Source organism: Brassica rapa, chromosome A05, assembly GCF_000309985.2.
Source record: "Brassica rapa cultivar Chiifu-401-42 chromosome A05, CAAS_Brap_v3.01, whole genome shotgun sequence".
NCBI lineage: Eukaryota > Viridiplantae > Streptophyta > Magnoliopsida > Brassicales > Brassicaceae > Brassica > Brassica rapa.
Genome location: NC_024799.2, coordinates 5,140,334 through 5,163,929, shown reverse-complemented (window position 1 = coordinate 5,163,929; position 23,596 = coordinate 5,140,334). Strand labels below are relative to the sequence as shown.

General features: G+C 33.9%; 4 protein-coding genes across 35 annotated transcripts; 1 reads left to right on the top strand and 3 right to left on the bottom strand.

Moving 5' to 3' along the window:
- Positions 1-27: 27 nt before the first annotated feature.
- On the bottom strand, positions 28-2,707 carry LOC103867350 (secretory carrier-associated membrane protein 4). Its single transcript, XM_009145410.2, has 12 exons — positions 2,478-2,707; positions 2,191-2,277; positions 2,072-2,134; positions 1,819-1,852; positions 1,583-1,705; positions 1,435-1,497; positions 1,264-1,357; positions 1,129-1,174; positions 957-1,024; positions 578-626; positions 421-486; positions 28-304 (listed from the first exon to the last, which is right to left on the bottom strand). The coding sequence occupies exons 1-12, from the start codon at positions 2,541-2,543 to the stop codon at positions 272-274; spliced, it is 792 nt and encodes a 263-aa protein (XP_009143658.1). The 5' UTR covers positions 2,544-2,707; the 3' UTR covers positions 28-271.
- A 248-nt stretch (positions 2,708-2,955) lies between these two features.
- LOC103867348 (serpin-ZX) lies at positions 2,956-7,923 on the bottom strand. 2 transcript variants are annotated; one of them, XM_033291619.1, is made up of 4 exons: positions 7,859-7,923; positions 7,527-7,622; positions 4,606-7,255; positions 2,956-4,376 (listed from the first exon to the last, which is right to left on the bottom strand). In XM_033291619.1, the coding sequence occupies exons 3-4, from the start codon at positions 4,999-5,001 to the stop codon at positions 3,636-3,638; spliced, it is 1,137 nt and encodes a 378-aa protein (XP_033147510.1). In that variant the 5' UTR covers positions 5,002-7,255; positions 7,527-7,622; positions 7,859-7,923; the 3' UTR covers positions 2,956-3,635. The 2 variants fall into 2 exon arrangements, with proteins under 2 accessions (XP_033147510.1, XP_033147509.1); XM_033291618.1 differs by having other exon boundaries at positions 4,606-7,622; positions 7,859-7,915.
- A 43-nt stretch (positions 7,924-7,966) lies between these two features.
- LOC103867346 lies at positions 7,967-13,915 on the top strand. Of its 25 annotated transcripts, none has more exons than XM_033291629.1 (7): positions 7,967-8,417; positions 9,522-9,698; positions 9,777-12,003; positions 12,243-12,281; positions 12,459-12,612; positions 12,719-12,755; positions 12,829-13,782. In XM_033291629.1, the coding sequence occupies exons 1-3, from the start codon at positions 8,352-8,354 to the stop codon at positions 9,996-9,998; spliced, it is 465 nt and encodes a 154-aa protein (XP_033147520.1). In that variant the 5' UTR covers positions 7,967-8,351; the 3' UTR covers positions 9,999-12,003; positions 12,243-12,281; positions 12,459-12,612; positions 12,719-12,755; positions 12,829-13,782. The 25 variants fall into 25 exon arrangements, with proteins under 25 accessions (XP_033147520.1, XP_033147534.1, XP_033147533.1 ...); XM_033291643.1 differs by having other exon boundaries at positions 12,243-12,755; positions 12,829-12,916; positions 13,121-13,171; positions 13,349-13,782; XM_033291642.1 differs by having other exon boundaries at positions 12,243-12,755; positions 12,829-12,916; positions 13,116-13,171; positions 13,370-13,782.
- A 2,419-nt stretch (positions 13,916-16,334) lies between these two features.
- Positions 16,335-23,534, bottom strand: LOC103867344 (protein Brevis radix-like 1). Of its 7 annotated transcripts, none has more exons than XM_033291712.1 (7): positions 22,424-23,534; positions 21,478-21,951; positions 20,706-20,859; positions 19,305-19,699; positions 18,980-19,109; positions 18,585-18,871; positions 16,335-18,508 (listed from the first exon to the last, which is right to left on the bottom strand). In XM_033291712.1, exons 3-7 carry the CDS (start codon positions 20,820-20,822, stop codon positions 18,430-18,432), a joined length of 1,008 nt encoding a protein of 335 aa, XP_033147603.1. In that variant the 5' UTR covers positions 20,823-20,859; positions 21,478-21,951; positions 22,424-23,534; the 3' UTR covers positions 16,335-18,429. The 7 variants fall into 7 exon arrangements, with proteins under 7 accessions (XP_033147603.1, XP_009143649.1, XP_009143651.1 ...); XM_009145401.3 differs by having other exon boundaries at positions 21,864-21,951; XM_009145403.3 differs by having other exon boundaries at positions 21,911-21,951.
- Positions 23,535-23,596: the final 62 nt, after the last annotated feature.

Genomic DNA, 23,596 nt, shown 5'->3' with positions numbered 1-23,596 from the left:
TTATTTGAATTTTGGTAACATATACTCTTTTGCAAACCCAAAAAATTTCAATACTCAACGTAATAACATAACAGAGAGTATGTCTTATGCCACTGCCACTACTAACCAAAGAACACAGCACCACATAGTACAAAAAAACACAACAGAGTAATATTGCAGACAAGTGCACAAATGGTAATTACAGTAGTTGCAAGATAGTATAGTACTATAATCAAACCATCTAAGAGGGCGGTATTGTAGGAGTAGGTATTTGCTCTAGTATATGCATTGTTTACTTGTTTCCCCTGAAGTAGATGTATATTTTCTGCAGAAATCCCAATAATGGTGGAAACACATTTAAGGCATGAACTTGGCTTATATGTTGGTTTTGTAACCATTAGCAGTTATATAGAAGAAAAAGGTAAACTTGTATCATATTACCTGGAGAACCCAGAGACTGAGAAGCGACTCCAAGCAGAACAGACCACAGCCGACAAAGTAGAAGATCTGCAGTAAGAATCAAAGTTAAGATAGGTTAATAGTTGGCTACAAAAAAACTGATCGGTGGTGAATATAGAAAGGATGCCAAGGTTAATACCCCGGCTAGTAAACTGTCTCTGATTACATCAATTGCTGCCAGCACACCCCTACAGATTGGAAGACAATGAGGATCACTTGTCGCAACACAGGCAGTCAGTTATAATAAAGAGACACATACTCTTGGACGAGGCCTCATGAGCCTAAGGGTTTAGTTATAATAAAGAGACACATAATGTTTCCAAATGACTGGTTAGTAGTCACACGACTACCTAAGATTCTTAGCTTTTCTAGTTCTCATCCTAAGTCATAATCGGCCTTTCTAATCTATCAGAACAACTTACAACTTCCCATGTGAGACACTTGTCAAAATAACTATACATGAAGCACTGCAAATCTTGAGAATGAGAAGAAGTAGAGGAGCTATGTTTGAGACTTACGTAAATGATTGTCCACGGAAAATGATCGGAGGAGCAATGGCGGCAAATATGCAGAACCCAATGTGAATCTGTTAAGAGCAAAGTTCAATTATAAAGAAAATAGAAGGTACAACTGCATATAGTGAAGACGAAATGCGAATCTAGAGATGAGAGTTCATTTCAATAAACTCACCAGGTAGAAGAAGAAAAACCAACCGAACTTCAGAGCGCTGTCAGTCCTGCAAGTTGATAAGAAAACAATTCAGTTATAGGTACAGTGCAATATGTTCCAGTCCAGGGAATAGTCAGGTATAAGCGAGGGCATTACCTCATTGCTCGGTAGAGAGGCCTGTACCATAACAGATATGAAATTGGACATCCAAGCAGCGCATAGATCGTGGCAAGAAAAAAGATTTTGACACCTGCCATTAGGATTTTAGAACCAGCATTCCAATCACAAACTTCATAGGGTGAATTGTTAAGAGTAAAAAAAGCTCACCTCCGCCTTTAATCCAGCAGACTATCACAGCAATGACGTTGAACACGAGACACAAAACTATACCTGAAAACTCGAACAGTAACAAGCCCATTAGTTCACTGTTTACGCAGCTCCTAAACAGGATACAGTTGCTACCAATGAAACATACCCAACCAACTAGCAAATGCCAGATACTGCAGTTTCTGTGCATGAACTGGTATCTCGTTAGCAATGTCGTGGTGTATGATAGGGAAAAACGGTGGCCAGTTTTTATCGCTAGTCTTCACACCAGCTACGGACACAATTCGATGTTGTTTCATTAGCAAAAAAATCAGCACAATATTAAAAACAAATGAAAAAAAAAGTAGAGAGTGAGTCTCATGAAGTCAACTCATGTTGACTTACACTTGGCAACAGCATCTTCTCTTCGTTTAATATCCTGTGTGAGTCATGGATTAAAGAGTTTCATGAAAAAAAAATCAAACCAGCAAAGAATAAAAACTATTTATAGCATGTGCTACAGACTCAGTCAAACTAACGCTAATCTGGAACCAATTCGTCTATTTCAAAGATTGTTTTTCTATTCTAACTATTTTTGCTTTGTGATTTTCAATCAAGATCTTCGCGGTTTAAACCGATTGAGGTCAGGGATACTAACCGTTTCTCTCTTCTTAAGCTCAGATTCCCAATCAGAGAGCTCTCTCTGTTTCTTTGAAGAGTCCTGCACCAATTCACACATTAGATTCCAGAGAAACGAAAGTGAGAGTGTTCACTTACATTCACTGTATCCAAAGGAATATCGACCGTAGCATCAACGTTAAACGGCCTAGATGCCACAGGCCTTCCAGCGCCGCCAGCTCCTTTCTGTAAAGCACAAAGATACACTCAGAGCCAATTGATACATCTACAAATTCCATTTCGAGATCTAAGATCATTTAACACTCTCGTGATTGAACATATGAAACTCAAATCTACATAACCAGCACGCGGATCGTGAATTTGAAAGGCAAGCTCATCCAGAAATAGAAAGGCTGAGAGTAGGGAAGATGGAGGAGGAGGTTTACCGAGAAGGGATTGACGATTTCGTCTTCTTCTTCATCGAAGGGATTGGGATCGTGGTGGCGATTCATTTGTTCAGTTCGGATCCGCTGCAGCAGAAGAAAGAAAGAAAGAAAGTATAAATGAAGCAAACAAAGTCCCACCACCAACCGACCGACGACGAAGACTCTTCTCTTGTACGCTTTCCTTTCACTCTCTTTCTTCACAACGCCCGCGGTTTCAACCCACCTGTATTTACGATATTGCCACCACACACAGGCTTTTCGGATCCGTTTAGCAGCCCAACTACCCAAAAGAAAAGGCCCAACTTTACTTAGCCATCTCTAACCTCACCTCTCAAATAAATTTTAGAATAAAAATACTCTAATGGTATTCTATTTTCTATTCTATAATAGTGTAAACATTTTTTTACTCTATATATAGAATAATTTTTTTATTTTTTGTTCGTCACTCTATTTTTCACTCTAAAATAGAGTACCACAATTTTTTTATTTTTTGTTCGTCACTCTAGAGTACTACTGGAATAATATCCAACTTATAGAATTGCTCTAATCCAATGATGGTCTTACGCGCAGGGTCAAAAGTGGGACCTGTTTCAAAACTACGGTTCGTAAAAATTTTAAAACTGTAAAACATTATAAATTTGGTCTGACCACCATGTGCTAGAAACCATCTCTTCTTCCAATGCCAATACTTGGAGGAAGTATGGAGGGCTTGACGCACAAGTACCGAATGTACTCAGTACGTGAGACAAGATGTCACGGTTTTTGATTTGTTGCGTCTTCCAAACTACATTATTCTCACTTTAATACCAAAGGACACATGAGAAAGCATGAGGATGATCTCTTCAACTATATTAACAGGAGGAATAGTGTTTGAAGGTGCTCTACAAGTTTAGTTCGCATCAAGATGAGGCCAACAAAAGTCACTTGGGTTTTATTTTTAGTTTAAACGCTTTGATAATTCAAAGTTCGATAGCAAACAAACAAATCATTGTAAGAAAATGTTCTCGATTTGTATTAATCTAACACTTTCAGAAAAAAAAATCTTAAAAAGATAAAAACAAAAAAAGCCAGAGAACTAAGTAAATTTATTAGTTTCAAAAACCATCCACCAAAACCATTTCAAATAAACATGCAAATCTGAAATGCTTTGGACACATATTAATGCATTGAAGGATCAGTAACTTGACCAAGGAACAGGACCAGTCCGCTGAACTCTTCTTTGACAAGGAAGAGAAACGGGTGATCAGCCACGAAGTCATACTTCTCTTTCGGAGGCATACAAAAACCAATACTGATCTCAGCAGCAGCCGCTGCAGCTTTCGATCCCACTTCATCTACCTCAATGCAAGACTTGTGGATGATCACATCCCCCGGCAGCTCCAAACCCAAACCCTCGAGAGCTTCCGTGGCTTCAAAACCAAACTCGAATTTAAACCTCGGAACCTTGAGTTCTCCGATATATGCAGAGTGTCCAGGAATATCTCCTTCGCCACTCAAGAATCCACGAGAAGAAGCTAACCTCTCCAGCATTGCATGCAACCCATCTTTTTCATCAGGCAGATATATTTGCATAGAGAAACGGCGACGGTAGTAGTCACCACGTCCTCCCCTATAAGGTAGGTTAAGGACTTTGAAACCATCGTAAACTACGAGATCGTATCCTAAAGAGCAGCCGGACATGAAGGGAACGCCTACTGTAGTTCCATCGAGACGGTGAAAGTCTGAATCTTTTGTAAGAGATGGATCGAATTCTTGATCCCATCTTCCGTTGAAGAACAATGCATTAGCGAATATGAGATCGGTCGCAGGAGAAGCAAAGTTTTTGGGGATGAGATCAGTGATGAGTCCTTTTGTCTCCTTCTCAACCCATGAGTTCACTTCTTCAACCACTTCATGAACCTATTAAATAAACAAAACAACAAAGAAGTTGTTAATTCTAAAGGATTACAAATTAATTTATTAATATAATCAATATACAAGCCTAAACGGATATTTTGCTATCTTAAGTTTTTTTTTTACTTTTTTTCAAAGTTAATTCAAGCAACATTTGTGATTTGGATTCAGACAAAAGCCTTGTGGAAGTATTTAACTTGTTGCGAAAGTCAACTAGGTTTAAAAAAATATTTACCTTGTTGCGAAAGTCAACTAGGTTAAAAGCAGCCTTATACGAGTTCTCTATAATATCCTTGAAAGAAGGATCGACAGGGACAGATTTTTCGCTCCAGACGCCGTTCGCTGCCGCGATCGTCGGACCGCCACTTGGTGTACTGTCGGCGAGGACGGTGGTTACGATCTTGGAGGAGACGGTGTTAAGCTCGTCGGTCGAAGAAGCCTGTAGTAAAGAGAGAATCTTTTCTTCGATGTCTCCGGGAGACTTGGCGGCGATGAAGCTGAGGATGACATTCATTAACGCCGGGGAAAAGAGTCGGTTAGAGGGTTTTCCGGCGGTGGTGGTGGCGATCACGTGCTTAAACAAACTCAGAACGATCTCGTTTTGCTTCCGCAGTGATTCTCGCAGGTCCATATTTTTACGGCGGGTGAAAAGGTGAATACGGAAGCCAAGATGTGAGATTGATTAGGACGCAAAGGTGTGTATGCCAAAGTTTACGTTCTACAATCTTGTTATATAGAGGCTGAAATATCAAATTTCCAAAATTCAAAACAGATATACGTAAAACTAGATAGGAAAATCTTGTTAAAAAGGAATAAAACTTAAATAAAAATCACTTTTATGCATTAATTAAATAAGGTAAATAATAGATATATTTATACCAGAAAGGAAAAAATCGTTAAAAGAAAACAAATAACAAAAAAATCACTTCCTTTTTTATGCATTGGATATGGTAAATAATAACTATATATATACTAAAATGGAAAACTAATATATATTATTTTACATTACGAAAATAATCGAAATTTAAATCCTAGATCTTCAGAATATTGAATTATAAACCCTTTCAAAAAAAATTACGTTCGAAATAGCCTATTTTGAGTATTTTCTTAAGTTGAAAGAATTAGTCAAGTTTTGATAGATGCTTTTCTCAATTAATTATTCTAAGTGTTATCAAGTAAAACAATCCTGCTACTAGTATGATTAGTGGTTTTCTCGATGTGAATTGAATTAATACTTTACTCTGTTAAGTTTAATAAGCTGAAATGAATCAGAAAACATCATTTTTTATAAGCTAACAAGGGGAATATTTCATTTTCATATTGCCAATAAATCATCCATAATACATGTATGAATTTTCAAAGCAAGATAAGTCGAAAGAAAGCAAGAGTGAGACAGAAACAGTGCCGTGCGAAAGTTGTTGAGGGTCCGAGGCGAGTTAAAAAAAATTTACATGATATCTTTTTTTTGAAAATAGTTCTATTTAAATTCGAATTATATAAAATATTTTTTTTGAAAAAACATATAAACATAACACTAAAAAGTTTTGATTTATTACCTAAACATTTTCTAAATTTTCTGCACCAAACTTTTATAAACCAAAAAATAAAATAATGATCAAAAATAGGAATTAGTAATATAAAAACAAAAATATAAATTTTGAATTGAAATGTTGGTCGCTGTTAAAAAACTAAATCTTAGCGTTTAAATTAAATACAATAAACTATATATTCAAAATATTATAATTTGTTAATCAAATTCTATAAATATATAAAATAAATCTAACTCATAGCATATACACAAATGAAAATGTGGATCAAATATTTAAAGTTAATTAGAAATAGAATCTTTATAATTTTACATAAAATATAGTAAAATTGATCATAAATTAGTTTAAAAAAAAACAAAATTCGAATTTAGAATCAAATAAAAATAAAAATCTAACTAAAAGAATACATTAGCTACTATGTAATTTTTTTCGTAATTAGGGACCCTTAAAATTTTACAAAATTTGGAAGGCCTAGGTAAATGTATTTTTCATTAAGTTGTAAGCACGGCTCTGGACAGAAAGAAGCCATAACTGAGAATCTGTTGAAGCCAAGCAAAGCTTAAAGTTTTAAAGAGCTAATAAACCATTTAATCATCAGTCCACTGCAATATTCTTGAGACTTAAAGAAGCCATCTTTGTGGCTGCTTTTGTTATTCTGCGTTGGTGCTTTGGAGAATCTATATACTCATCGGACAAGGAAACCAATTTCAAAGACTTAAGAGCATCTTTATCCCTAGAGTCCATTAAAGACTCTTAATCATTTGTTTAATAATAAATTTGTGTTAAGAACTTTAGTTAAGAGATACAAAAATTTGTGTCCTCCATTGCAAGTTTCTTAAGTAAAGATTCTTAAAAAAAAGTTGAAAGAATTTGAGAAGGAAGAAAGAACTAGAAAAAGAAGATTTGATCTTGTGAATACACTTTTATTATCCATATCATTTATACAAGTTTCTGATAATACAACCTTTCTCTAACTCAACGTACAAAGGCTATCCATATCACCTAACTTCAAAGTTTTGCAATTCACCAAAGAACAATTCAACAAGACCTACACACTGTCTAAGTTCCGATGCACAAAGAGTTCAAACTACCACCATTGCTATGTTATTAAAGCTCCACTCTCATGTAACACTAGATAATTACCTATCACGCTGCTTAAGAACATACCTCAATTGTGTAGCTTGAAGGGTGGATTTGCAGCGAGAACACTTGAATCAAGACTTCTGAAAAGGGACACCATCAGCTGAGAGAAGCTCCATAGCGTACATTGTCTTCTCGCACGCCCTGCATTTCTGCTGCGTTCCTGTAAACGACATCGTTTTTTGGCTCTCTAGCTCACTACACACCAAAACAAAACCCTGTCTACATATCAGAACTAGAACACAAAGACAAACCCCATCAGTCCATCAAGCATTCTTAACTTATCGACATTGACAATGCTTAGCTGTTTGCATCAAATCAAGATACTCAAACAAGATGAAGCAGTAAAAAGACATCAAATTTTAACCGGACTGTAACAAATAACCAAAGGTTCTAGCCATCACATGCTATTGCTATCGCATATCAGGTCAGATACTAGGAAACGATTGAAGAAATACTATACACGAACTTGATCAGTGGTGCTTGTGAGATTTATTTTCCTTCTTCTCACTTCTCCTCTCATCTTCTTTCTATGTTCCTCTATGCCTCTTAACTTTTTCTTCGCCTGCCCATTCATAAAGACACAAACTTGAACATACAGTCTCAATCTAAAAAATCATGTCATCCACAAACACAACGATTCAACACTAAGTAAAAGTTTCGACCTTTCAACCGACTCAAAACTACCAATTAAAAACTGAGTATGATCTTTCACTTACAAACGGAGCAATTCAACAAAGCCCTAGATTTTATCGGGAAACAAAAGAGAAAGTATTATCAAACAGAGAAGAGAGTACATACTCTCGGAAGAAGAAGGATCTTCGCTCCGTGCTCTGCTTCTCTTCTTCTGCATTATCCTTCCCTCTATTGATTCAAGGAAAACATCAGAGAGAGCATTGATTCAATTGAAACATACAATACCCAAAGGGCCTCTCTGCTTGTACTTCCAATCATGAGTATTATCAATCAAAAGTGAGGAAGAGAGAAGACGATTCATCTGATGCTGGGAAGCTGACTAGAGATTCCAGAGGAAACAAGAGAGAACGAAAGCGTTCGTAACCGAAGAGAGAGTGTCTCTACGCTTGACGCGTGGCAACGAAGAGGCGGGCCTTCTACGCCTTACGGAAGAGGCGAGTCTATGCTTTCCTTCTTTTTTTATTATTTTTTTAAAAAAATTTGCCTTAAGAGGCGTCATTAAAACTTGCGTTAATGATGGTCTAAGAATATATAGTTTTCCACAAAACTGAAAAATCAGAGTTCTAACCAAAAGAAGAAAAAAAAACAAATCAGTACCATGGTTGGCATTTTCTCCATATTTTCTGTTAGTAGAAGCGGCCATAGGAGAACACAAAGTGGCATCGTAGGCTCTCTTTCCTCTATTTGCTTGTCTTATTCCAGTATAAGTTTCATGTGTCTCTTTTGGTTCAAAGAAAACTTAAGCCTTTTTTTTTGTTCCATCTATTGTCTTTTCATAGTTTGCTCTTGAAGGTGAAGTTTTATGGAACATTCTGCTAGATTTGTTTCTTGAGTTCGGTCTCTCTTTGTTATACGCCTTTGAAGTTGTTACCGCCTTATTGTCTTGTCTTGATGCTATCTGCATTGTGTTGATGTCAAGCCAGAACTCTGATGTTAGGAGCTGTTTTGATCTTACTTGTTATATGTTACTATTGCAGTCAATCTTTTAATGTAGTTTGCAATCAGTTCTGTATGTTGTTGAAACCATTTTCTTGTGGTTTTACTTACCTAATAGTTTGTGTCTGAACTACCTTACTAAAACAAAGAGTTCTGATAAAAGTTTCTGTATCTTTGTTATAATTTTGAAGTTTTTAAAGTTTGCTTGACTTATGTTTTGAAGGGCTTAGCCTTAGGTGCAGCTAAAACGGCGGCATAGAATGTTCTTTCAGAACACTAGTTTTACTTTAGTTGATCATATAAAAATATAGAAAAAAAAATCATTTCATAAATTTACTAATTAATTTAAAAGGTCAATTGATGAGGGTTGTAGAATAACACACGGCAGTTAGCCAAATGAACTACTACCCATCAATTGACAATCAAAAGATGAGTTTTACATCTTTATATATTAAATCACAATTCCGATAATTACCGACGTGGGAGTTTCATTTATCATATCATATTTTGGCTCACTTTTGCTGTTGGGCCTCAGTCTATATCTCTGTTTTTTTCAAAGTTTTCGTTTTCGTCCTCCTCTCTAGCATCACGAATTCTTAGTATTCTGCTTTCTTCTTGAGATGCTAATTAGTTTGGTTCAAATTGAGTCTTCTGAACTCCTCATCATTAGTCTAAGCCAAAACATTCTCTGTGTTCATAATCTTTTTCTCAGTTATATAATTCTCTTTAATAGATTTTAAGCTATTCTTGAATCTGAGATTATTCTTTATTTCACCTTAAAGTGTTTGCTTCTTTCAAATAACAGTTGACATGAACCTTGTCTAATCATCAGGATGACAGGGGAGCATTGCCTCCAAATACTGATCTTGTTGCTTCACTTAATAACCTAGCCGATTCAACTCATGGGATCGAAGTAGCAACAGAGTTCGAACCGCTGGAACACCCGATTGAGCCCTTGGACAATGATCAACCCATCCAGTGTCCACTCCCTGAGCCATCCATTCTCAATGTATGATCTTTACCTCATCTATTCTCTTAACTTCCAAGAAAACGAAAAGGAATGGTTATCTGTTTCTCTTAAGCACAGGATGGGAGAATATGGAAAGAGAGAGTGTTGGCTTCAATGAGGAGACGAGGCGAGTTGGCCATTGCTCAAGATGGAGTAGATGTAGAATCTAATGGCTCTGTGACAAAACCATCGCTGACTAGCCAATGCAATCTCAACCGTCGGTTCTCACCATCTCTTAGTGCTCCTGAACACCACATGCTTAATCTACTAGAAGAATGCAAAGCTTCTGGTACAATCTAAAGACCACCAATGCTCGTCAAAACCAAATCATGTTGTATGTTATACTCTGAAGAACTAAAACTGATGGTTACTTCGATTAATCCCATGTCAACCAAAAATTACTTATGAGGTTAAGATCATCAAACATAAACCTTATCAAGACATAGTTTATCACCGTGATAATTAGTACTAGTTTTAAAAACATAAATAAGATTATGATATAAGGCCATCATATATCAGTTTCTGAGTGCAAACTTGTTTATGCCATAGGCCCATAGGTAGAAAAAATTAACTTGTAAAAACATGTAGAAAATTATAACACGTATAAAGCCATCAATTTGCTCCGTTTGCATAAAAATCTCACATGCAAACTTGTTTAAACAATTGCTAGAGGACATTGTTTAGGCGACCTCATCTCTAAAATTATCACCAAAGCCGAGCAATGTCAAGTGGATTGTTTGTTATTTGTTAAACGTATACTACATAGAGATAGAGACAGTGCACATAATATTTTCACGTTTCCATATATTAATGTGATGCTGACTATATTGGTTTTTAATTTTTATATCAAATTAAGAATGAAAATGATATTCATATATACCCCACAATTATCTGATCAAAATTATTATTTTTATCTCATCAATAATAAATGACACTGGCACTAGTTGTAATTAATATTCTTTAGAAAGTCAAGGGTAAATTCAAAAAAAAATTCTTGTTATAATAGTATTGATATATAAATATGAAAACATATTTTCATAAATTTTTTTAATTAATTCAAAAAGCCAATTGATAGTGTAGAATAACCCCAGGGATTAGCCCGAAGAACTACTACCACCAATTGACAATCTGATAGAAGGATTTACACCTTTATATATCAAGTTAAATTTTTGATAATTTTCGATGTGGGAACTACAGTTATCATATCAGATTTTGGCCCACTTTTGCTTTTAGGTCTCTATCACCACGATGTTACCACAATCTTTCAAATCATAATATGCTGCTTTCTTCTCGAGATGCCAACGAGTTAGGCTCAAAATCTAGACATGCGTGTTTTCTATATTTCAAGTTGAATCTTCTGAACTCCACATCATTACGTTAAGCCAAAACCCGATCTCTGTTCATAGTCTTTTTCTCTATTATAATTCTCTTTACTAGATTTTAAGCTATTCTTGAATTTAAGATTCTTTATTTATCCTTAAAGTGTTTGCTAACAGTTGACATGAACTTTGTCCTATGATCAGGATGAGAGGAAAGCATTGCGTCAAAATACTGATCTTGATACTGAACAGTTGACATAAACATCGAGCCAAATCAAATCAAATCATGTTGTATGTTAATTATATACTCTACAGAGTTAAGTGTTGTTCATTTGCTTATCATTGTGATCCATCCGGATAAAGTTGCAAATCGATGTTCATTTAGTGCAGTTAAAGGCAACAACCAGAAGGATCATGCTCTATGGATCATAAAAGATCTATCCTATACTAAAAGGAGCAAATAAAGCCCTCTTAAGGCCTCCACGTCAGACTGAAAATTCAGCCAATCACGTTGCAGCATTTCCTCCACGTCAGACAATAGACTCGCGGTTTGGGCTTTTGTGGTCTTTGGTTTTGTAGTTCGAGTTCCATGCTCTGCACCGATGATCGATTTGTTCTTCACAAACAAACGATTGATGGTCAATTGACTTTCACGATGTGGAGTGAAACGAATCGTCATGGAAAATCTCTTGAGTTAAATTTCCATTGCGTCGTTTTGTATTTCCTTTAATTAATGTAAATGTCTTCATCTTCTATATTTTCTCTCTCAGACCTTCAAACTCTGCAACAATGGATTCCACGGACTCTCATATCCTCCCAATCTCCACTTCCCAAACCGTTCCCTCCGCCGCTCCTTCTTTCGTAGAATCTCAACCACATCGTAACCCATGTGTTCTCGCCTTCATCAACCGAGTTTCAGAAACTGTCACAATCGGATCTTTGTGCTTTTCCTCACTGATGTTGGATCTTTTGTCTCGGCTGTTATGGTCGGAATCGGTCTTCCTTTTGTTTTTCTTCATCGTTTGTTTATTTTTAAGTTTAAGAGTCAGAAAATCTCATTTTGGTTAATTTTTGCTTGATTCCTGGATTGCTGATATAAGCTGTGAATTGAAATCTAGGGTTAGCTTCCCTGAAAATATATGGATTCTTTAGATAGTTTTTTGTTCCTCTATTGAAGAATAGCATGGCTGTATATGTTTATTGACAACATATGCTACTGTTTTAGGTTCCCTTTGGTAAAATTGTCCGATGTAGGAGTGTTCGGGTAACGATCAATGATCTCTATCTTTTCGATCCTCATTGTTTAACCTATCTGGATATTTTGTTTCATGCCCTAATTGTGTATAGCAATATGTGCTTTAAAAGAAGTCACTTGCAGTGGAAGTTTGAGTTCAGGCTGGATGCAAATTTAATCAAATAAGATATATATTTTTCTCTGCAGGGAAAGAGTTTGTTTACCTCGTGAAAAAAAAACAAATGATCGGTTGACCGGATGGGTTCTGCATCGACGGTTCTACACTGGGTGCATGAGAATCTGAGCAAGATAGATGAAAAGAGTCTCTCTTTCTGCAGCCGGAGATGGTTGTATTGCAAAGGTAACTTCCACCAAGGAAGCCCATTTATTCATTCATATAGAGAAAAAAAATTTCATAGGCTACATCTTTGACCTTATGAGTCAAACTGTGTACTTCTCAATCCTAGATGATAGAAAAATGAAGAACCCGAAGTAGCAAGGAAGGTGCGTATCCAACTTTTTAGTAACCTTTTTCTTAAAGACATGAGATACATTTTGACATAGATTGCAAGAACAGATGTTGAGCTACAAGAACACTTCAACACTGACTCTGTCTTTACTCTTGCTCATCAAAAAATTCCTTCCACTACTCCGATTCTCTTTATGTAAGCTATTTTCTTAGTATTTTTGAGTTTCTTGCTAATCGTTATAAATATTATTGATTATCCCATATTCTCCCAACATTGTCATGTTGCGGTACCACCACTCGGATTATTATTTCCCCTTAACCTGCAATGCTTTCTATTTTATTGTTTATTTTTACTGATTTTATTGTGTCTTTGTATTTGATTCACATGTAATAAGAAAAGAGTTTTGGCTACCTGGCTCAGGGCCTGATTTCGGTGTGCCGCCTTTCTCCGGTATCATTGCTGTTATCCTTTTAAAGATTTTATTAGCTCTTCAAGCTTTGTTAGAAACCAACATGATCAAAATCAACCAACCGTGACCAGGAACCAGTTTTTGGCATCAGCTTATTTCAAACCCTGAAACTGCAAAGTTTTCTTTTGTCTTGGACTAATATTTTCATGTAATGACAGTCTTAGCAATGTGGATTGCAGCTGCGCTTTGGGAACTTTAAGTTTGTGTAAAGATCAAGAAGTTGCTTAACTCTAAGCCAAAGCTAATCTTAAATTACACAAGCAAAGCCAAGGCTATCACTTCTCATTTAGTCCTCTTTTCAGTTTTCATATGTAGTGGTTTCGAAGAGATCAGTGTATTCATCTTCTAAGCTGGGAAAAGACTGATACAAGCTGAACTAAAGAAGTATGTTCCTCTTATAGCTCCAGAGGTTTTGAATGCTTAAGATAAGGATGAAAAGATCTATGAAGATGCATGTGTCTATGAGCAAGGTTTCCATGATATATACCATAGTACGGCTGAGGACATGAGCCAAGCCATGAACAAATAAATCATTCTTGAACTGATGAAACTCTCTTTTTGTTTTTTTTTTAAACAACTTATCCTTTTCTCATTTGGATAGAAAATATATTTTCTCAGCTAATTTTGGTCTGACATGCAGACTTGAAAATGATAGTCTACAGACGAGAAAGAGCTATAGGTACTAAGAAAGAAGACATGAAGGAAATCTTGTCTTAAGATTAAGCTAAAGTGATTCTTTGGTTAAATCATTGTCACATGAAAGATTATATGTTCATATTATATGCGGTCTTGTATTTCTTTGTCGGACATCTATATGTCATTTCAAATACTAACAAAGTAAAACTTGGAAGCTAGGAGAAAGATTTTATATGCTCTAATTCAATAAAGCATTAACTGTTATCCATTATTTATGTTTTTCTTATCTCGACATGCATTTGCAATGTAAACACAAAGTCAAAATATTCCATTACTGATCTGGGTGAATGGGCATCATATCTTGTGTTACAAACACTAGTGATGAAATAAAAGACACGTGGTTAAAAATTATGCAGATATAGTAAACAATCAGCATTAACTTAAATAAAAACAATCAGGATTATTAACTTAAATAAAAACAGTAGAAACGCTTATTTTTAAATTTTTATAATATTATTTGAGAAGTCAGTTTCCTATATGTCGCGCTCACGTTACCTCTCATGGTGGTTGATTACGATGATACCCTTAATGAATCAAATATAGATACTGTAAATATAATTATCATTATTAGATATTTGTTTTATTATATTTTTCCCTTTTATATTGGTTTCCTTTTTCTTTTTCTTTTCGAATAACCTATATAATCAAGAAAATTTATAAATTTAAAAAATGGTTATATCTTTTATATATAGTGTAATTCATAATAAGGAAAGTTCACAAAATAATATTGATTTTAAAGTAAAGAAATAATCTTCCCTTTTAAAAATAATCTTAAACAACATAATATAAAATATTAAGCATTTTATTTAAATCAAATAATTTAAAAACATAAACTAAGATAACTTTAATGAAGAAAAATTAATTTAATCATTTTTATGTTCTCTTTATATTTTTCAAGTAACATATATGATAAATAAAATATTTAAAAAACTTTAAAACGAAAATATTTTTTATATAAAAATGATTGCATTAGTTTGAATACAATAAATATGATTTGGTTGAATTAGGTTAGAAATATTTATACTTCAGTTGGACAGAATTCCCTTTCTATTATTTAAGGAGATCATTTTAAAACAAACATTAACTTCATGTGTGATTTACAACTATGCCATTGCTTAGGTGGCATCCTCACACTCCACTTCATAGCATTATTTTAAAAGTTAGAACATTATTTTAAAAGTCCATCCTTGCCTAGAATATTTACCTTTCATGCCACTATAATGTTCATATATTATATGCCTCATCATTATATCTCATTCGGAAACTGTTTTGAATAAATAGTTTCAAAATATGTGAAGTTGAAGGACACGTTTACTTATATAACTATAAATACTTGAAATATATACACTTAAATAACAATAATCCTTGCTTTGTCTACATATATAATGTCTCTATCTTCCTCAAGAACAAAACTCTCACCTATTTCTTGCAGGTCAAATAGGTATTTTGATATCAAGGTTGTCTAAATAGTTTTTTTTCCTGCCGTCTAAATAGTATAATCCCTGTTACAAACTTAATGATACACGTACATGGTGGAACACATGATTTGTTGTATTCTTCTTTTTTTGTCAATGAATCCTTTTATTCAAAAGTGCAAGACAAAAGCTTGCTGGGGAAATAACAACCAGGTACCAGTTTGAGAAAAACAACAATGAGAAAGCAAAAACCATCAGTAGATGCCAAGCAAGAAACCTTCACGGGAAGGAAAAAAAAAAGGATAGAAGCTCAACCCTTCTTTAACTAACACTCCACGTAGGAAGACTCGGTTATGGCATCTGAGAGCTTTCCCTCACTTGAGCTCTAATGGATTTGTTGTATTCTTACAATGTAGAAAATAATTATTATTTCAACCTTTCGTTCTAAAAAATTTCGACATATTAAGAGGTGCTTGATTACGTAACTTAAAGTTTAGTCAAAGGTATCTTCGGATACACTCATACACGTAAATGGTGAAACATATGATTTGATCCTCCTCTTAATATATAGAAATACAACAAATCATATGTTGTTTTGGATGGAGAAACGATATACAGAAATACAATCAAATCATATGACTTTATGGCGTCTTTTAATATCAAATCCGATAATATTTTTTTCTTTAATTTATTTGATTTTTTTGCTAATTTTACGTTTGACCGTAATTTATGCAGTAGATAAAATTTAGGAAACTGATATACACAATTAGTGCAATCTGGTTTCGGTTAATATAGGAAAGTTAGTATTAATTTATAGACAATTTTTATGACCAATTTAAAATTATATACGATATTGTAGGGATTTTTCCTCTTAATTTCACCATGGAATATATTTGATTGACTCAATTCTTTGGCCTAAACCCTATCAGTTATAACTATATATATCATACATAACTGATTTGTTTCCTTAGAATTTGTTCCTTTTATATTTTATTATTATGTCACCTATGTTTCGTTTTATCTTATATTCATCATTTATTTTATGAAAACAATAATTCTATTGTTTATGTTTACTTTTATCTTAAATTCATACCTAATTTTATATAAGTCTTTGCTTACTCTTATAGATTTATTTCCACGAACTATATTTTTAATACACCTAACCAATAATATATTTTACAATGGGATATAGTGTACCACATTAGACAATAACGGCTAACAGACATTTTAAAATTTCTGTTCATAAAAAGTAAAGAAAGTTTTTTAAAAATAGTGTTTGAAGTTTAACAAAAAAAATATTAAGGACATGAAGTAAGAAAAAAAAACAAAATCACTATTTTAAATGTTTTTACTGGAAATGAAAAAATAATAAGAAATTAATGTTTTTGGATCATAGTTTTGGTCTAAAAATATATTGAAAACTCCTCTAATTAGTATAAAAAAACTCCTCTAATTAGTATACAAAAATTCATGTTTGATAACAGCGTAATAACCTGATTGTATTTAAAAAATAGTAATTTTAAATCAACTAATATATAATAATAAAATTTAAATAAATTGTGAATATATATTGAGAATATTTTGATTATCATTTTACATTGAGTTTTAATCCAGATTAATATTTTAGCTATAGCTAGATTGTAAGATTTGTTTTTGCTTATAACTAAACAAATAATATAGTAATAATAATTGCTGGAAAAAATATAGTAATAATAATATTTTCATAGATTTTTCAGTGTATTTAACACATGCAAAATTTTTAGAAGTTTTTTTATTTAAAGCAATGAGTATTTAAATAAGCTTTACTTAGTACAGTTGTAAAAATAGATTATAATAATAATAAAATATATTATAAAATATTAAATAACATAAAAATAAAAAAATAAATATGATATAAATAATATATATAACAAAGAAATATGTGATGTGGAGATTACAAATATATTTTCCTACTAACCTAAATATGTAAGAAAAAATATTTTGGATTAAAAAAAAATTGTAAGTTTTACTCATTTCTGATTCAATTTCTATTTATATTTTTATAACATAGAAGTAATATATTTTAATATAGTTATTAAATACAACATTATTTGTAATATAGTGTATGAACTTTAACAAAAAATATTAAAGACACGAAGTAAGAAAAAAACTAAATCACTATTTTTTCAATGGAAATTAAAATAATGAGTATGACTGGTAACCATCGCAAGAACATTAAGAATGAATAAGAAAATAATGAATAGGAATAAAATTTTGGGAATGATGAGAAATGATAGTTTTTTATCAAAATTATCAAAATTAACAAGAAACAATTTTGTATTATAATTCTCTACAAAAAAAAAAGAATGAAAAGGAGCGAAGATGCACAGCTATACCTCATAAATGGTAATTTTTATAAGGAATGTTGTGTTATTCTCCTCATTCCCTTGGTCACCAGTCACCCCCTAATTGACTAAAATATATTAAAAACTCCCCTAATTGATATACAAAAATATATTTTGGATAATCCCATACAATTTTAGATAGTAAAAAATTGTAAATTTTACTCGATTCTAATTCAATTTTATAACATATTAGTAATATAATGTAAGAAATATTAAATTAAATGTTATTTGAATAAACCCGGGCGTAGCCCGGGCAAAATCTCTAGTACTATTAATTCGTTTAATTAATAGGCTGATGCTCACAATTCCCATAATACCTTGCATCACAAACAACACAAGTTTCCTTCCGTTCCAAGCTACCTTAACAGCATAGATTACATTTTGATCTCCCATTCTGTCTTAGCAAGTACTAAGATCACAGCCTTAGTTGAAGACTTGAAGCCCAGGAGGTGACTACAAGTCTACAACAAAGCCATTACAGATTCAAAGCTATCTGCTAAAAAAGAATTGAACAGAATCTATCATTTTTTTAATGAATCAATAAAATAAAAAACCTCATCTCATCTGTCTGAAAAATTGCTTATCTGTCAAAACGCCGAGAACTAAACTAACTACAAGCCTCTAATAACAAAAATTTCTTCTCATTTTTGTGTTCATTTCACATTCTGATTCTGTTTTGTGTATACCGATGTTTTGTTAAAGAAGATTAAACATTGGTCTCTCCCTTTCTCTCTCTTCTCCCCCTTAGAGGTATTGTGTTTGTATTCTGTCTCTGTTCTGCTCCCACCATGTCTTAGCATGCACTTCCCCAAACCGTTCCCGACTACAAACAGAAAGAGACTGGTTACTTGCTGTTCAAGTTACAGATCAAGTTACTAACTAAGAGAGATTAGTTTTACCTGAATCTGACACGGCGTAACTCTCTGGTTCCATCAGGTAACTGTCTAATGGTAATGTGAACCCCAGGCTCGTCTTCTTCGACCCACTCTGCTTGCATTTCACTAGCGTTACTGATAGAAGGTGGGTCGTCCCTAGATGAAGTGGTGATTCTTGCTGCGTCCATTGGTGGTCCATAGAAGTGATGTGGGATGCTGCTTCCTCCTGGAGGTCTGTAGTTGTGTCTTGGAGTCCAGTCTCTGCTTTCTCTTGCTGATTCTATTCTTGTATAAGTTGAATCTCTCTGTGACTGAAGAAGAAACAAACACATGTCAATGTTGAGATTACTACTCAAACCCTTCTCTCTTTGTTTGGCTCAAGAGAACAAGGCATGTAATCTAGAGAATGATGCTTTTACCTGATCTTCAGATCTACCAGGGGTTTGAAGGGCTTGCCGGTTAAATCTCTGAACATTGTAAAGCTCAACTATTCTGTCGTAGTTCTCACCCCACCACCTCTGAGCCTGCCACTTGTCAAATACCTCCCGGCTTCAACAATGACACAAGTAATGTCTTAGCTTCAGTCTCATGTCATGAAGTGAAATATCTAAATCACTAGTGACACACAAAACTAACTAAACCGGCTTTCAAACTATCTAAATCACTAGTGACACACAAAACTAACTAAACCGGCTTGTAACCGTCCAATAGACTTTTTGAGTGAAGAGAGTGGCTTTCATATACCTGAAACGTATCCGTTTAAGATCATTTCCCCCACTGGGAAGTGAGACGAATGTAATGTGAACACCAGGCTCTACTTGAGCCATCCACTCCTTTGGCTCATCATCTTCTAGCACCACATCACAAGACTGAGCAGATATGGATTCGCGTTCACCACCATACATTGATGTGAATTTTGAGTCTGCCCGTCCTCCTTGATGATGAGAGGAGCTTGTGAAGTCCCAAGCAGGAGTAGAACTTGTGCTTCCACCACCCATATAAGGGTATGGAACACTATCTGATGCAGCATCGAAATCCGGATACTTTCTCAGCTCTCTCCTCAAGTTGCTGCTTGAGGAGCCAGATGGTGGCTTGGATTGTTTAGAAGCACCAGAGAATTTTGACGCCATATCTTTGATCTGCATAGCATTCATACCCAAGAAGTGAACTAAAGTAAAATCATAAGCACATAACATAGTACCAGGACCACCACATTGAATATTTTTGGACAGAACATGTAACAAACAGTCAATAAAATCTTCTGCCATGAAAAAAATGCGTCAAGAAGATATATTTTTTCTTTATGCCAACTAAGGAAAAAAAGGAGTCTACTATAATCATTAATAAAAAGAGCATCAATAAAGCTAGGAGATCTGATAATAATTTGAAACATATAATATAGTTCATCTTGTCTTCTCCATGAATAGAAACATAATCATAACACTCTCTGTTTATTTTTCTTTTCTTTGTGTTCTTTTGATTTATACTATATAGTTGCCCCACCACAAATTCTTTCTTTTTTCTCATGTCTAGATAAGAATCCACTAGAGATTGTTTGTTATAGGAAAGTATATAAGATCAATCTTCAATAACAAGCAAAAATCATGTTACAACTAGGCGTGACTTCATTAACCTTTTTCAAAATCAATTTTGATAAAACATCATCCACACAAATCGTCAGCCGTAATCCTTGAATGCATAGTTCTGAGATTTTACTAGATTTATTTTAATTATTGTACTAATTGTTGCTTCCTTTTATGTCAAGTCACATATAGATGAGAAAAAACACTGACACAACCTATTAAAGAGAGTTGTGTAAGAGGTTCCAGGGGGGAAGTGATGTAGCATCAGCATAAGATCTTGTCTAAAGATCCTCTATTTTGTCTGTAACCTGCAGCCTTAACAACAGTAACACATCTAACTATCTTGTGTACTCAAAACTCTATACTTTTGTACTTGATAGTAGCCTAATTTGAACTGTTTAACATTTTAAAAGAAAAAGGATTTTCAGACACTTTATTTTTTTCACTACAATTGTTAAACAGTTTTAAGGACCAAAGCAATTAGAAGAAAAAAAAGCAGCAAAGATAAAGTGATAAAAGAGGGCATAAGAATAGATCTTGAGAAAGATAAAGAGAGAAAGACCTGTGTAGTTAGGCTTTTAACGGCTTCTTTAGTGTTGGGAGTGGTGCTCCCACGCGCTCCATCTTCATCCTCATCGTCTCTGTCTGATGTTTTTGTACAGTTTATGCAAGTAAACATCTTTGCACTCTTCTTTATGCGCTCTGCCTTTTAAGCCCTACAAACCATGTAAACAGAGTGTTAAAAAAACATAACAATTTAAACCAATGGTCATCAAATAAGAGTAGTGCTTAATTAATTCATCAAATAAGCAAAAAGTTGGTGAAAACATAGGTTACATGAACACAGAGAAGAGAATATATTGTTTAAGGATTTCTACTCGACACAATGAGTTGAGAAATTTTTGTTTTTTCATGTTGTTTAAACCCACAAAGATTAAGAAATAATAATATTGAATTTTTTTCAAGAAATCAAGGAAAGTAGAGACGGATACAAGTTATATTATTTAAAAAAATCAAGCAGTGAAGATTCATAATTAGGGGCAATAATCTTGATAAAGACAAAAGTGTTCAAAGATTAACTTAGGGATCAGAGAGGAGAGGGACCCTAGAGAAAAAAATAAAGTATTTTCAAAGGATTGTCCAAAGCACCTGATAGATCCAAACTATAGTCTTTCTAGAATAATAAAAATATTTTGAAATGTGAACATGATAGAGACAAGCATTGGTATCAGAAAAAAAAATTATAAAGAAATTAATATTTATATTTTCTTTAGAAAGTGGTCTAAATAGAGAGGCTAAAACTGGTGTGTAAATGCTTTGTTGTGCAGCAATACCAAGTAAAGACCCATTCCCTTGTATATTCTCTTTTTATTTCTCATGCGAGGTGCGAGCCGAAGTTTCTGACATTTAAATAAACATTTTTGGGTATGAAAATTTAAAATAAATATGTTTATAGAAATATATAATTCTATAAGTAGTAAGAAAAAAAACAAAGTTAATATCTCCTGATCCCCTCGTGTCCATCATCTAAAACTGAAAGAGACAGAGACACACGAATTTATTTACGTGACTGCAACAAAATGGAATCTTTTAACAGTCACATGTTTGAAGAAAACGAAAGAGCTAAAACCAAGAAGATGATAGGCCCAATCTAATGCATGTCAAGAAAAATTGAATATAAGTGTCACGAATTACAAAGAAAGGTTATACTAGTAGCTACCTTTTGTATCGATGTCTGCAGGTTAAGCGTGTTTATCTGAAACTTACTTGAGGATTTGCTTTTATAATGATGCTATTGAGCTCTGTTCCTATAAATAGCCCATCAAAGGCAACAGAGATTTTAGCAGCGTTATAGGCAGTGAGTAGTAAATGCGGGAGCAAAAGGACGACGTAATTGATTATGATGATTGATGAATGTCTTTTATTTATTTTTATTGGAGATTAAAAATAAAAATTCGACAAGTTTTCCTTTATTTCTGTCGAGTAAAAAAGCAAAAGTAAAGTAGTATGAATAGTAGTCAATACCAATGAAACTTTTGAATGACGAATTTTAACTCAAGTGGTATGGTATTTTTTCCAGGAAACTCTAGTTTTTCGATTACAATGGAGGAAAGGTGGACTAAGTTTAAGGTAATTGATCGGCCATTAATTCAGGAGAGTAAACAAAAACAATGGAATGTAAAGAAAAGAAAACCAAGACTCAAAATCAGTGAATTAAGATATAACAACAAAGGAGAATGCAAGTTTTATATGGTGAAGCAGAGTAAACCGAACACATACCTTAGCTCGGTTTAGCGATGAGCAAGAATGGGAGAAGAAATCACAGACTGAACTTAACCATTTCACCGGATCACTCCATCTTCTTGGAGCAAAATCAAAAAAAAAAATCTGAAAATATTTTGTCACTCTCTTGAAGCAAAGTTGCTCTAAATAAAAAAATATCAAGATGGAGAAAGAGAGCAGCAATATTCTCTTCTTGGAGAGGACCTTTAAATAGTAGAATAAACCCAAAATAAATATTCAAAACATCCGGGGCAGGAATCCGGGTAAGCGGGTTACCCGGGAACTGGTACGGAGCTCCGGGTTTTGTTTTAAAGGACGGAGAGACAGAGAGAAGACGGACCGTGGGTCATTTATATAAGTGGAGAAAAATAGGTACTTGACGGCGTTTATGTGCTTTCGCCGTGAGTTGACGGAGATACCTTTTGAGTAGTAACGATGAAATTTGGTCTCGAGAAGAGACGGCAGCGAGGGCCCATGGTGTTTTGCCGGTGACGGAGAAAAGAGAGAGAGGGGGATCTCTTACGTGACCAGGAAGTAGGTTACGTGGCCATTTATAATTGGTTGATGTTGGTTCAAACGGGTCGGGTTACGGTTCGCACGAATCATAAGACTTTGACAGGCCCAGGGAACGGTCGCATCACATTGGTCTTTTTTGTTCGTCTCTTCATTCAATTTTTTTTTCTCTTGTTTTTTTACTTTATTTTATTAAAGTTAATTTAAAACCGATTGTATCATTAAAAAGTTCATTAAATAGATTTTAAGGGTCCAAAAAATGAAAATTTAAAGTAAAATCAACTACTTTTCTGCATCAGAAATTAGTTAAGACAAACAAAACATCTTTTAGTGACACATTACAATTTACGCATAGAGTATTTTTATTTTAAGCCTAAAATAAACAATTAGATGTTCATGAAATAAAACTTATTTTTTCTTTTGACTAACATTATCAATTTTATTTCAAATTTGCTTCAGTGAAACTACCATTCAACTGGTGAAAAGTCTACAGTTTTCAAAGTTAATATTCGAAACAAATTATTCTTAATGGGTGAAGATAGAGTTTATAATGACAGAATGGTCAGTCTGCATGTTTCACATGGAAAAGATTTAACAATGTAAAAACTTCTCTCAATTTACAATCCAACATATTCTAAAAGCAAAGAACACAACAAT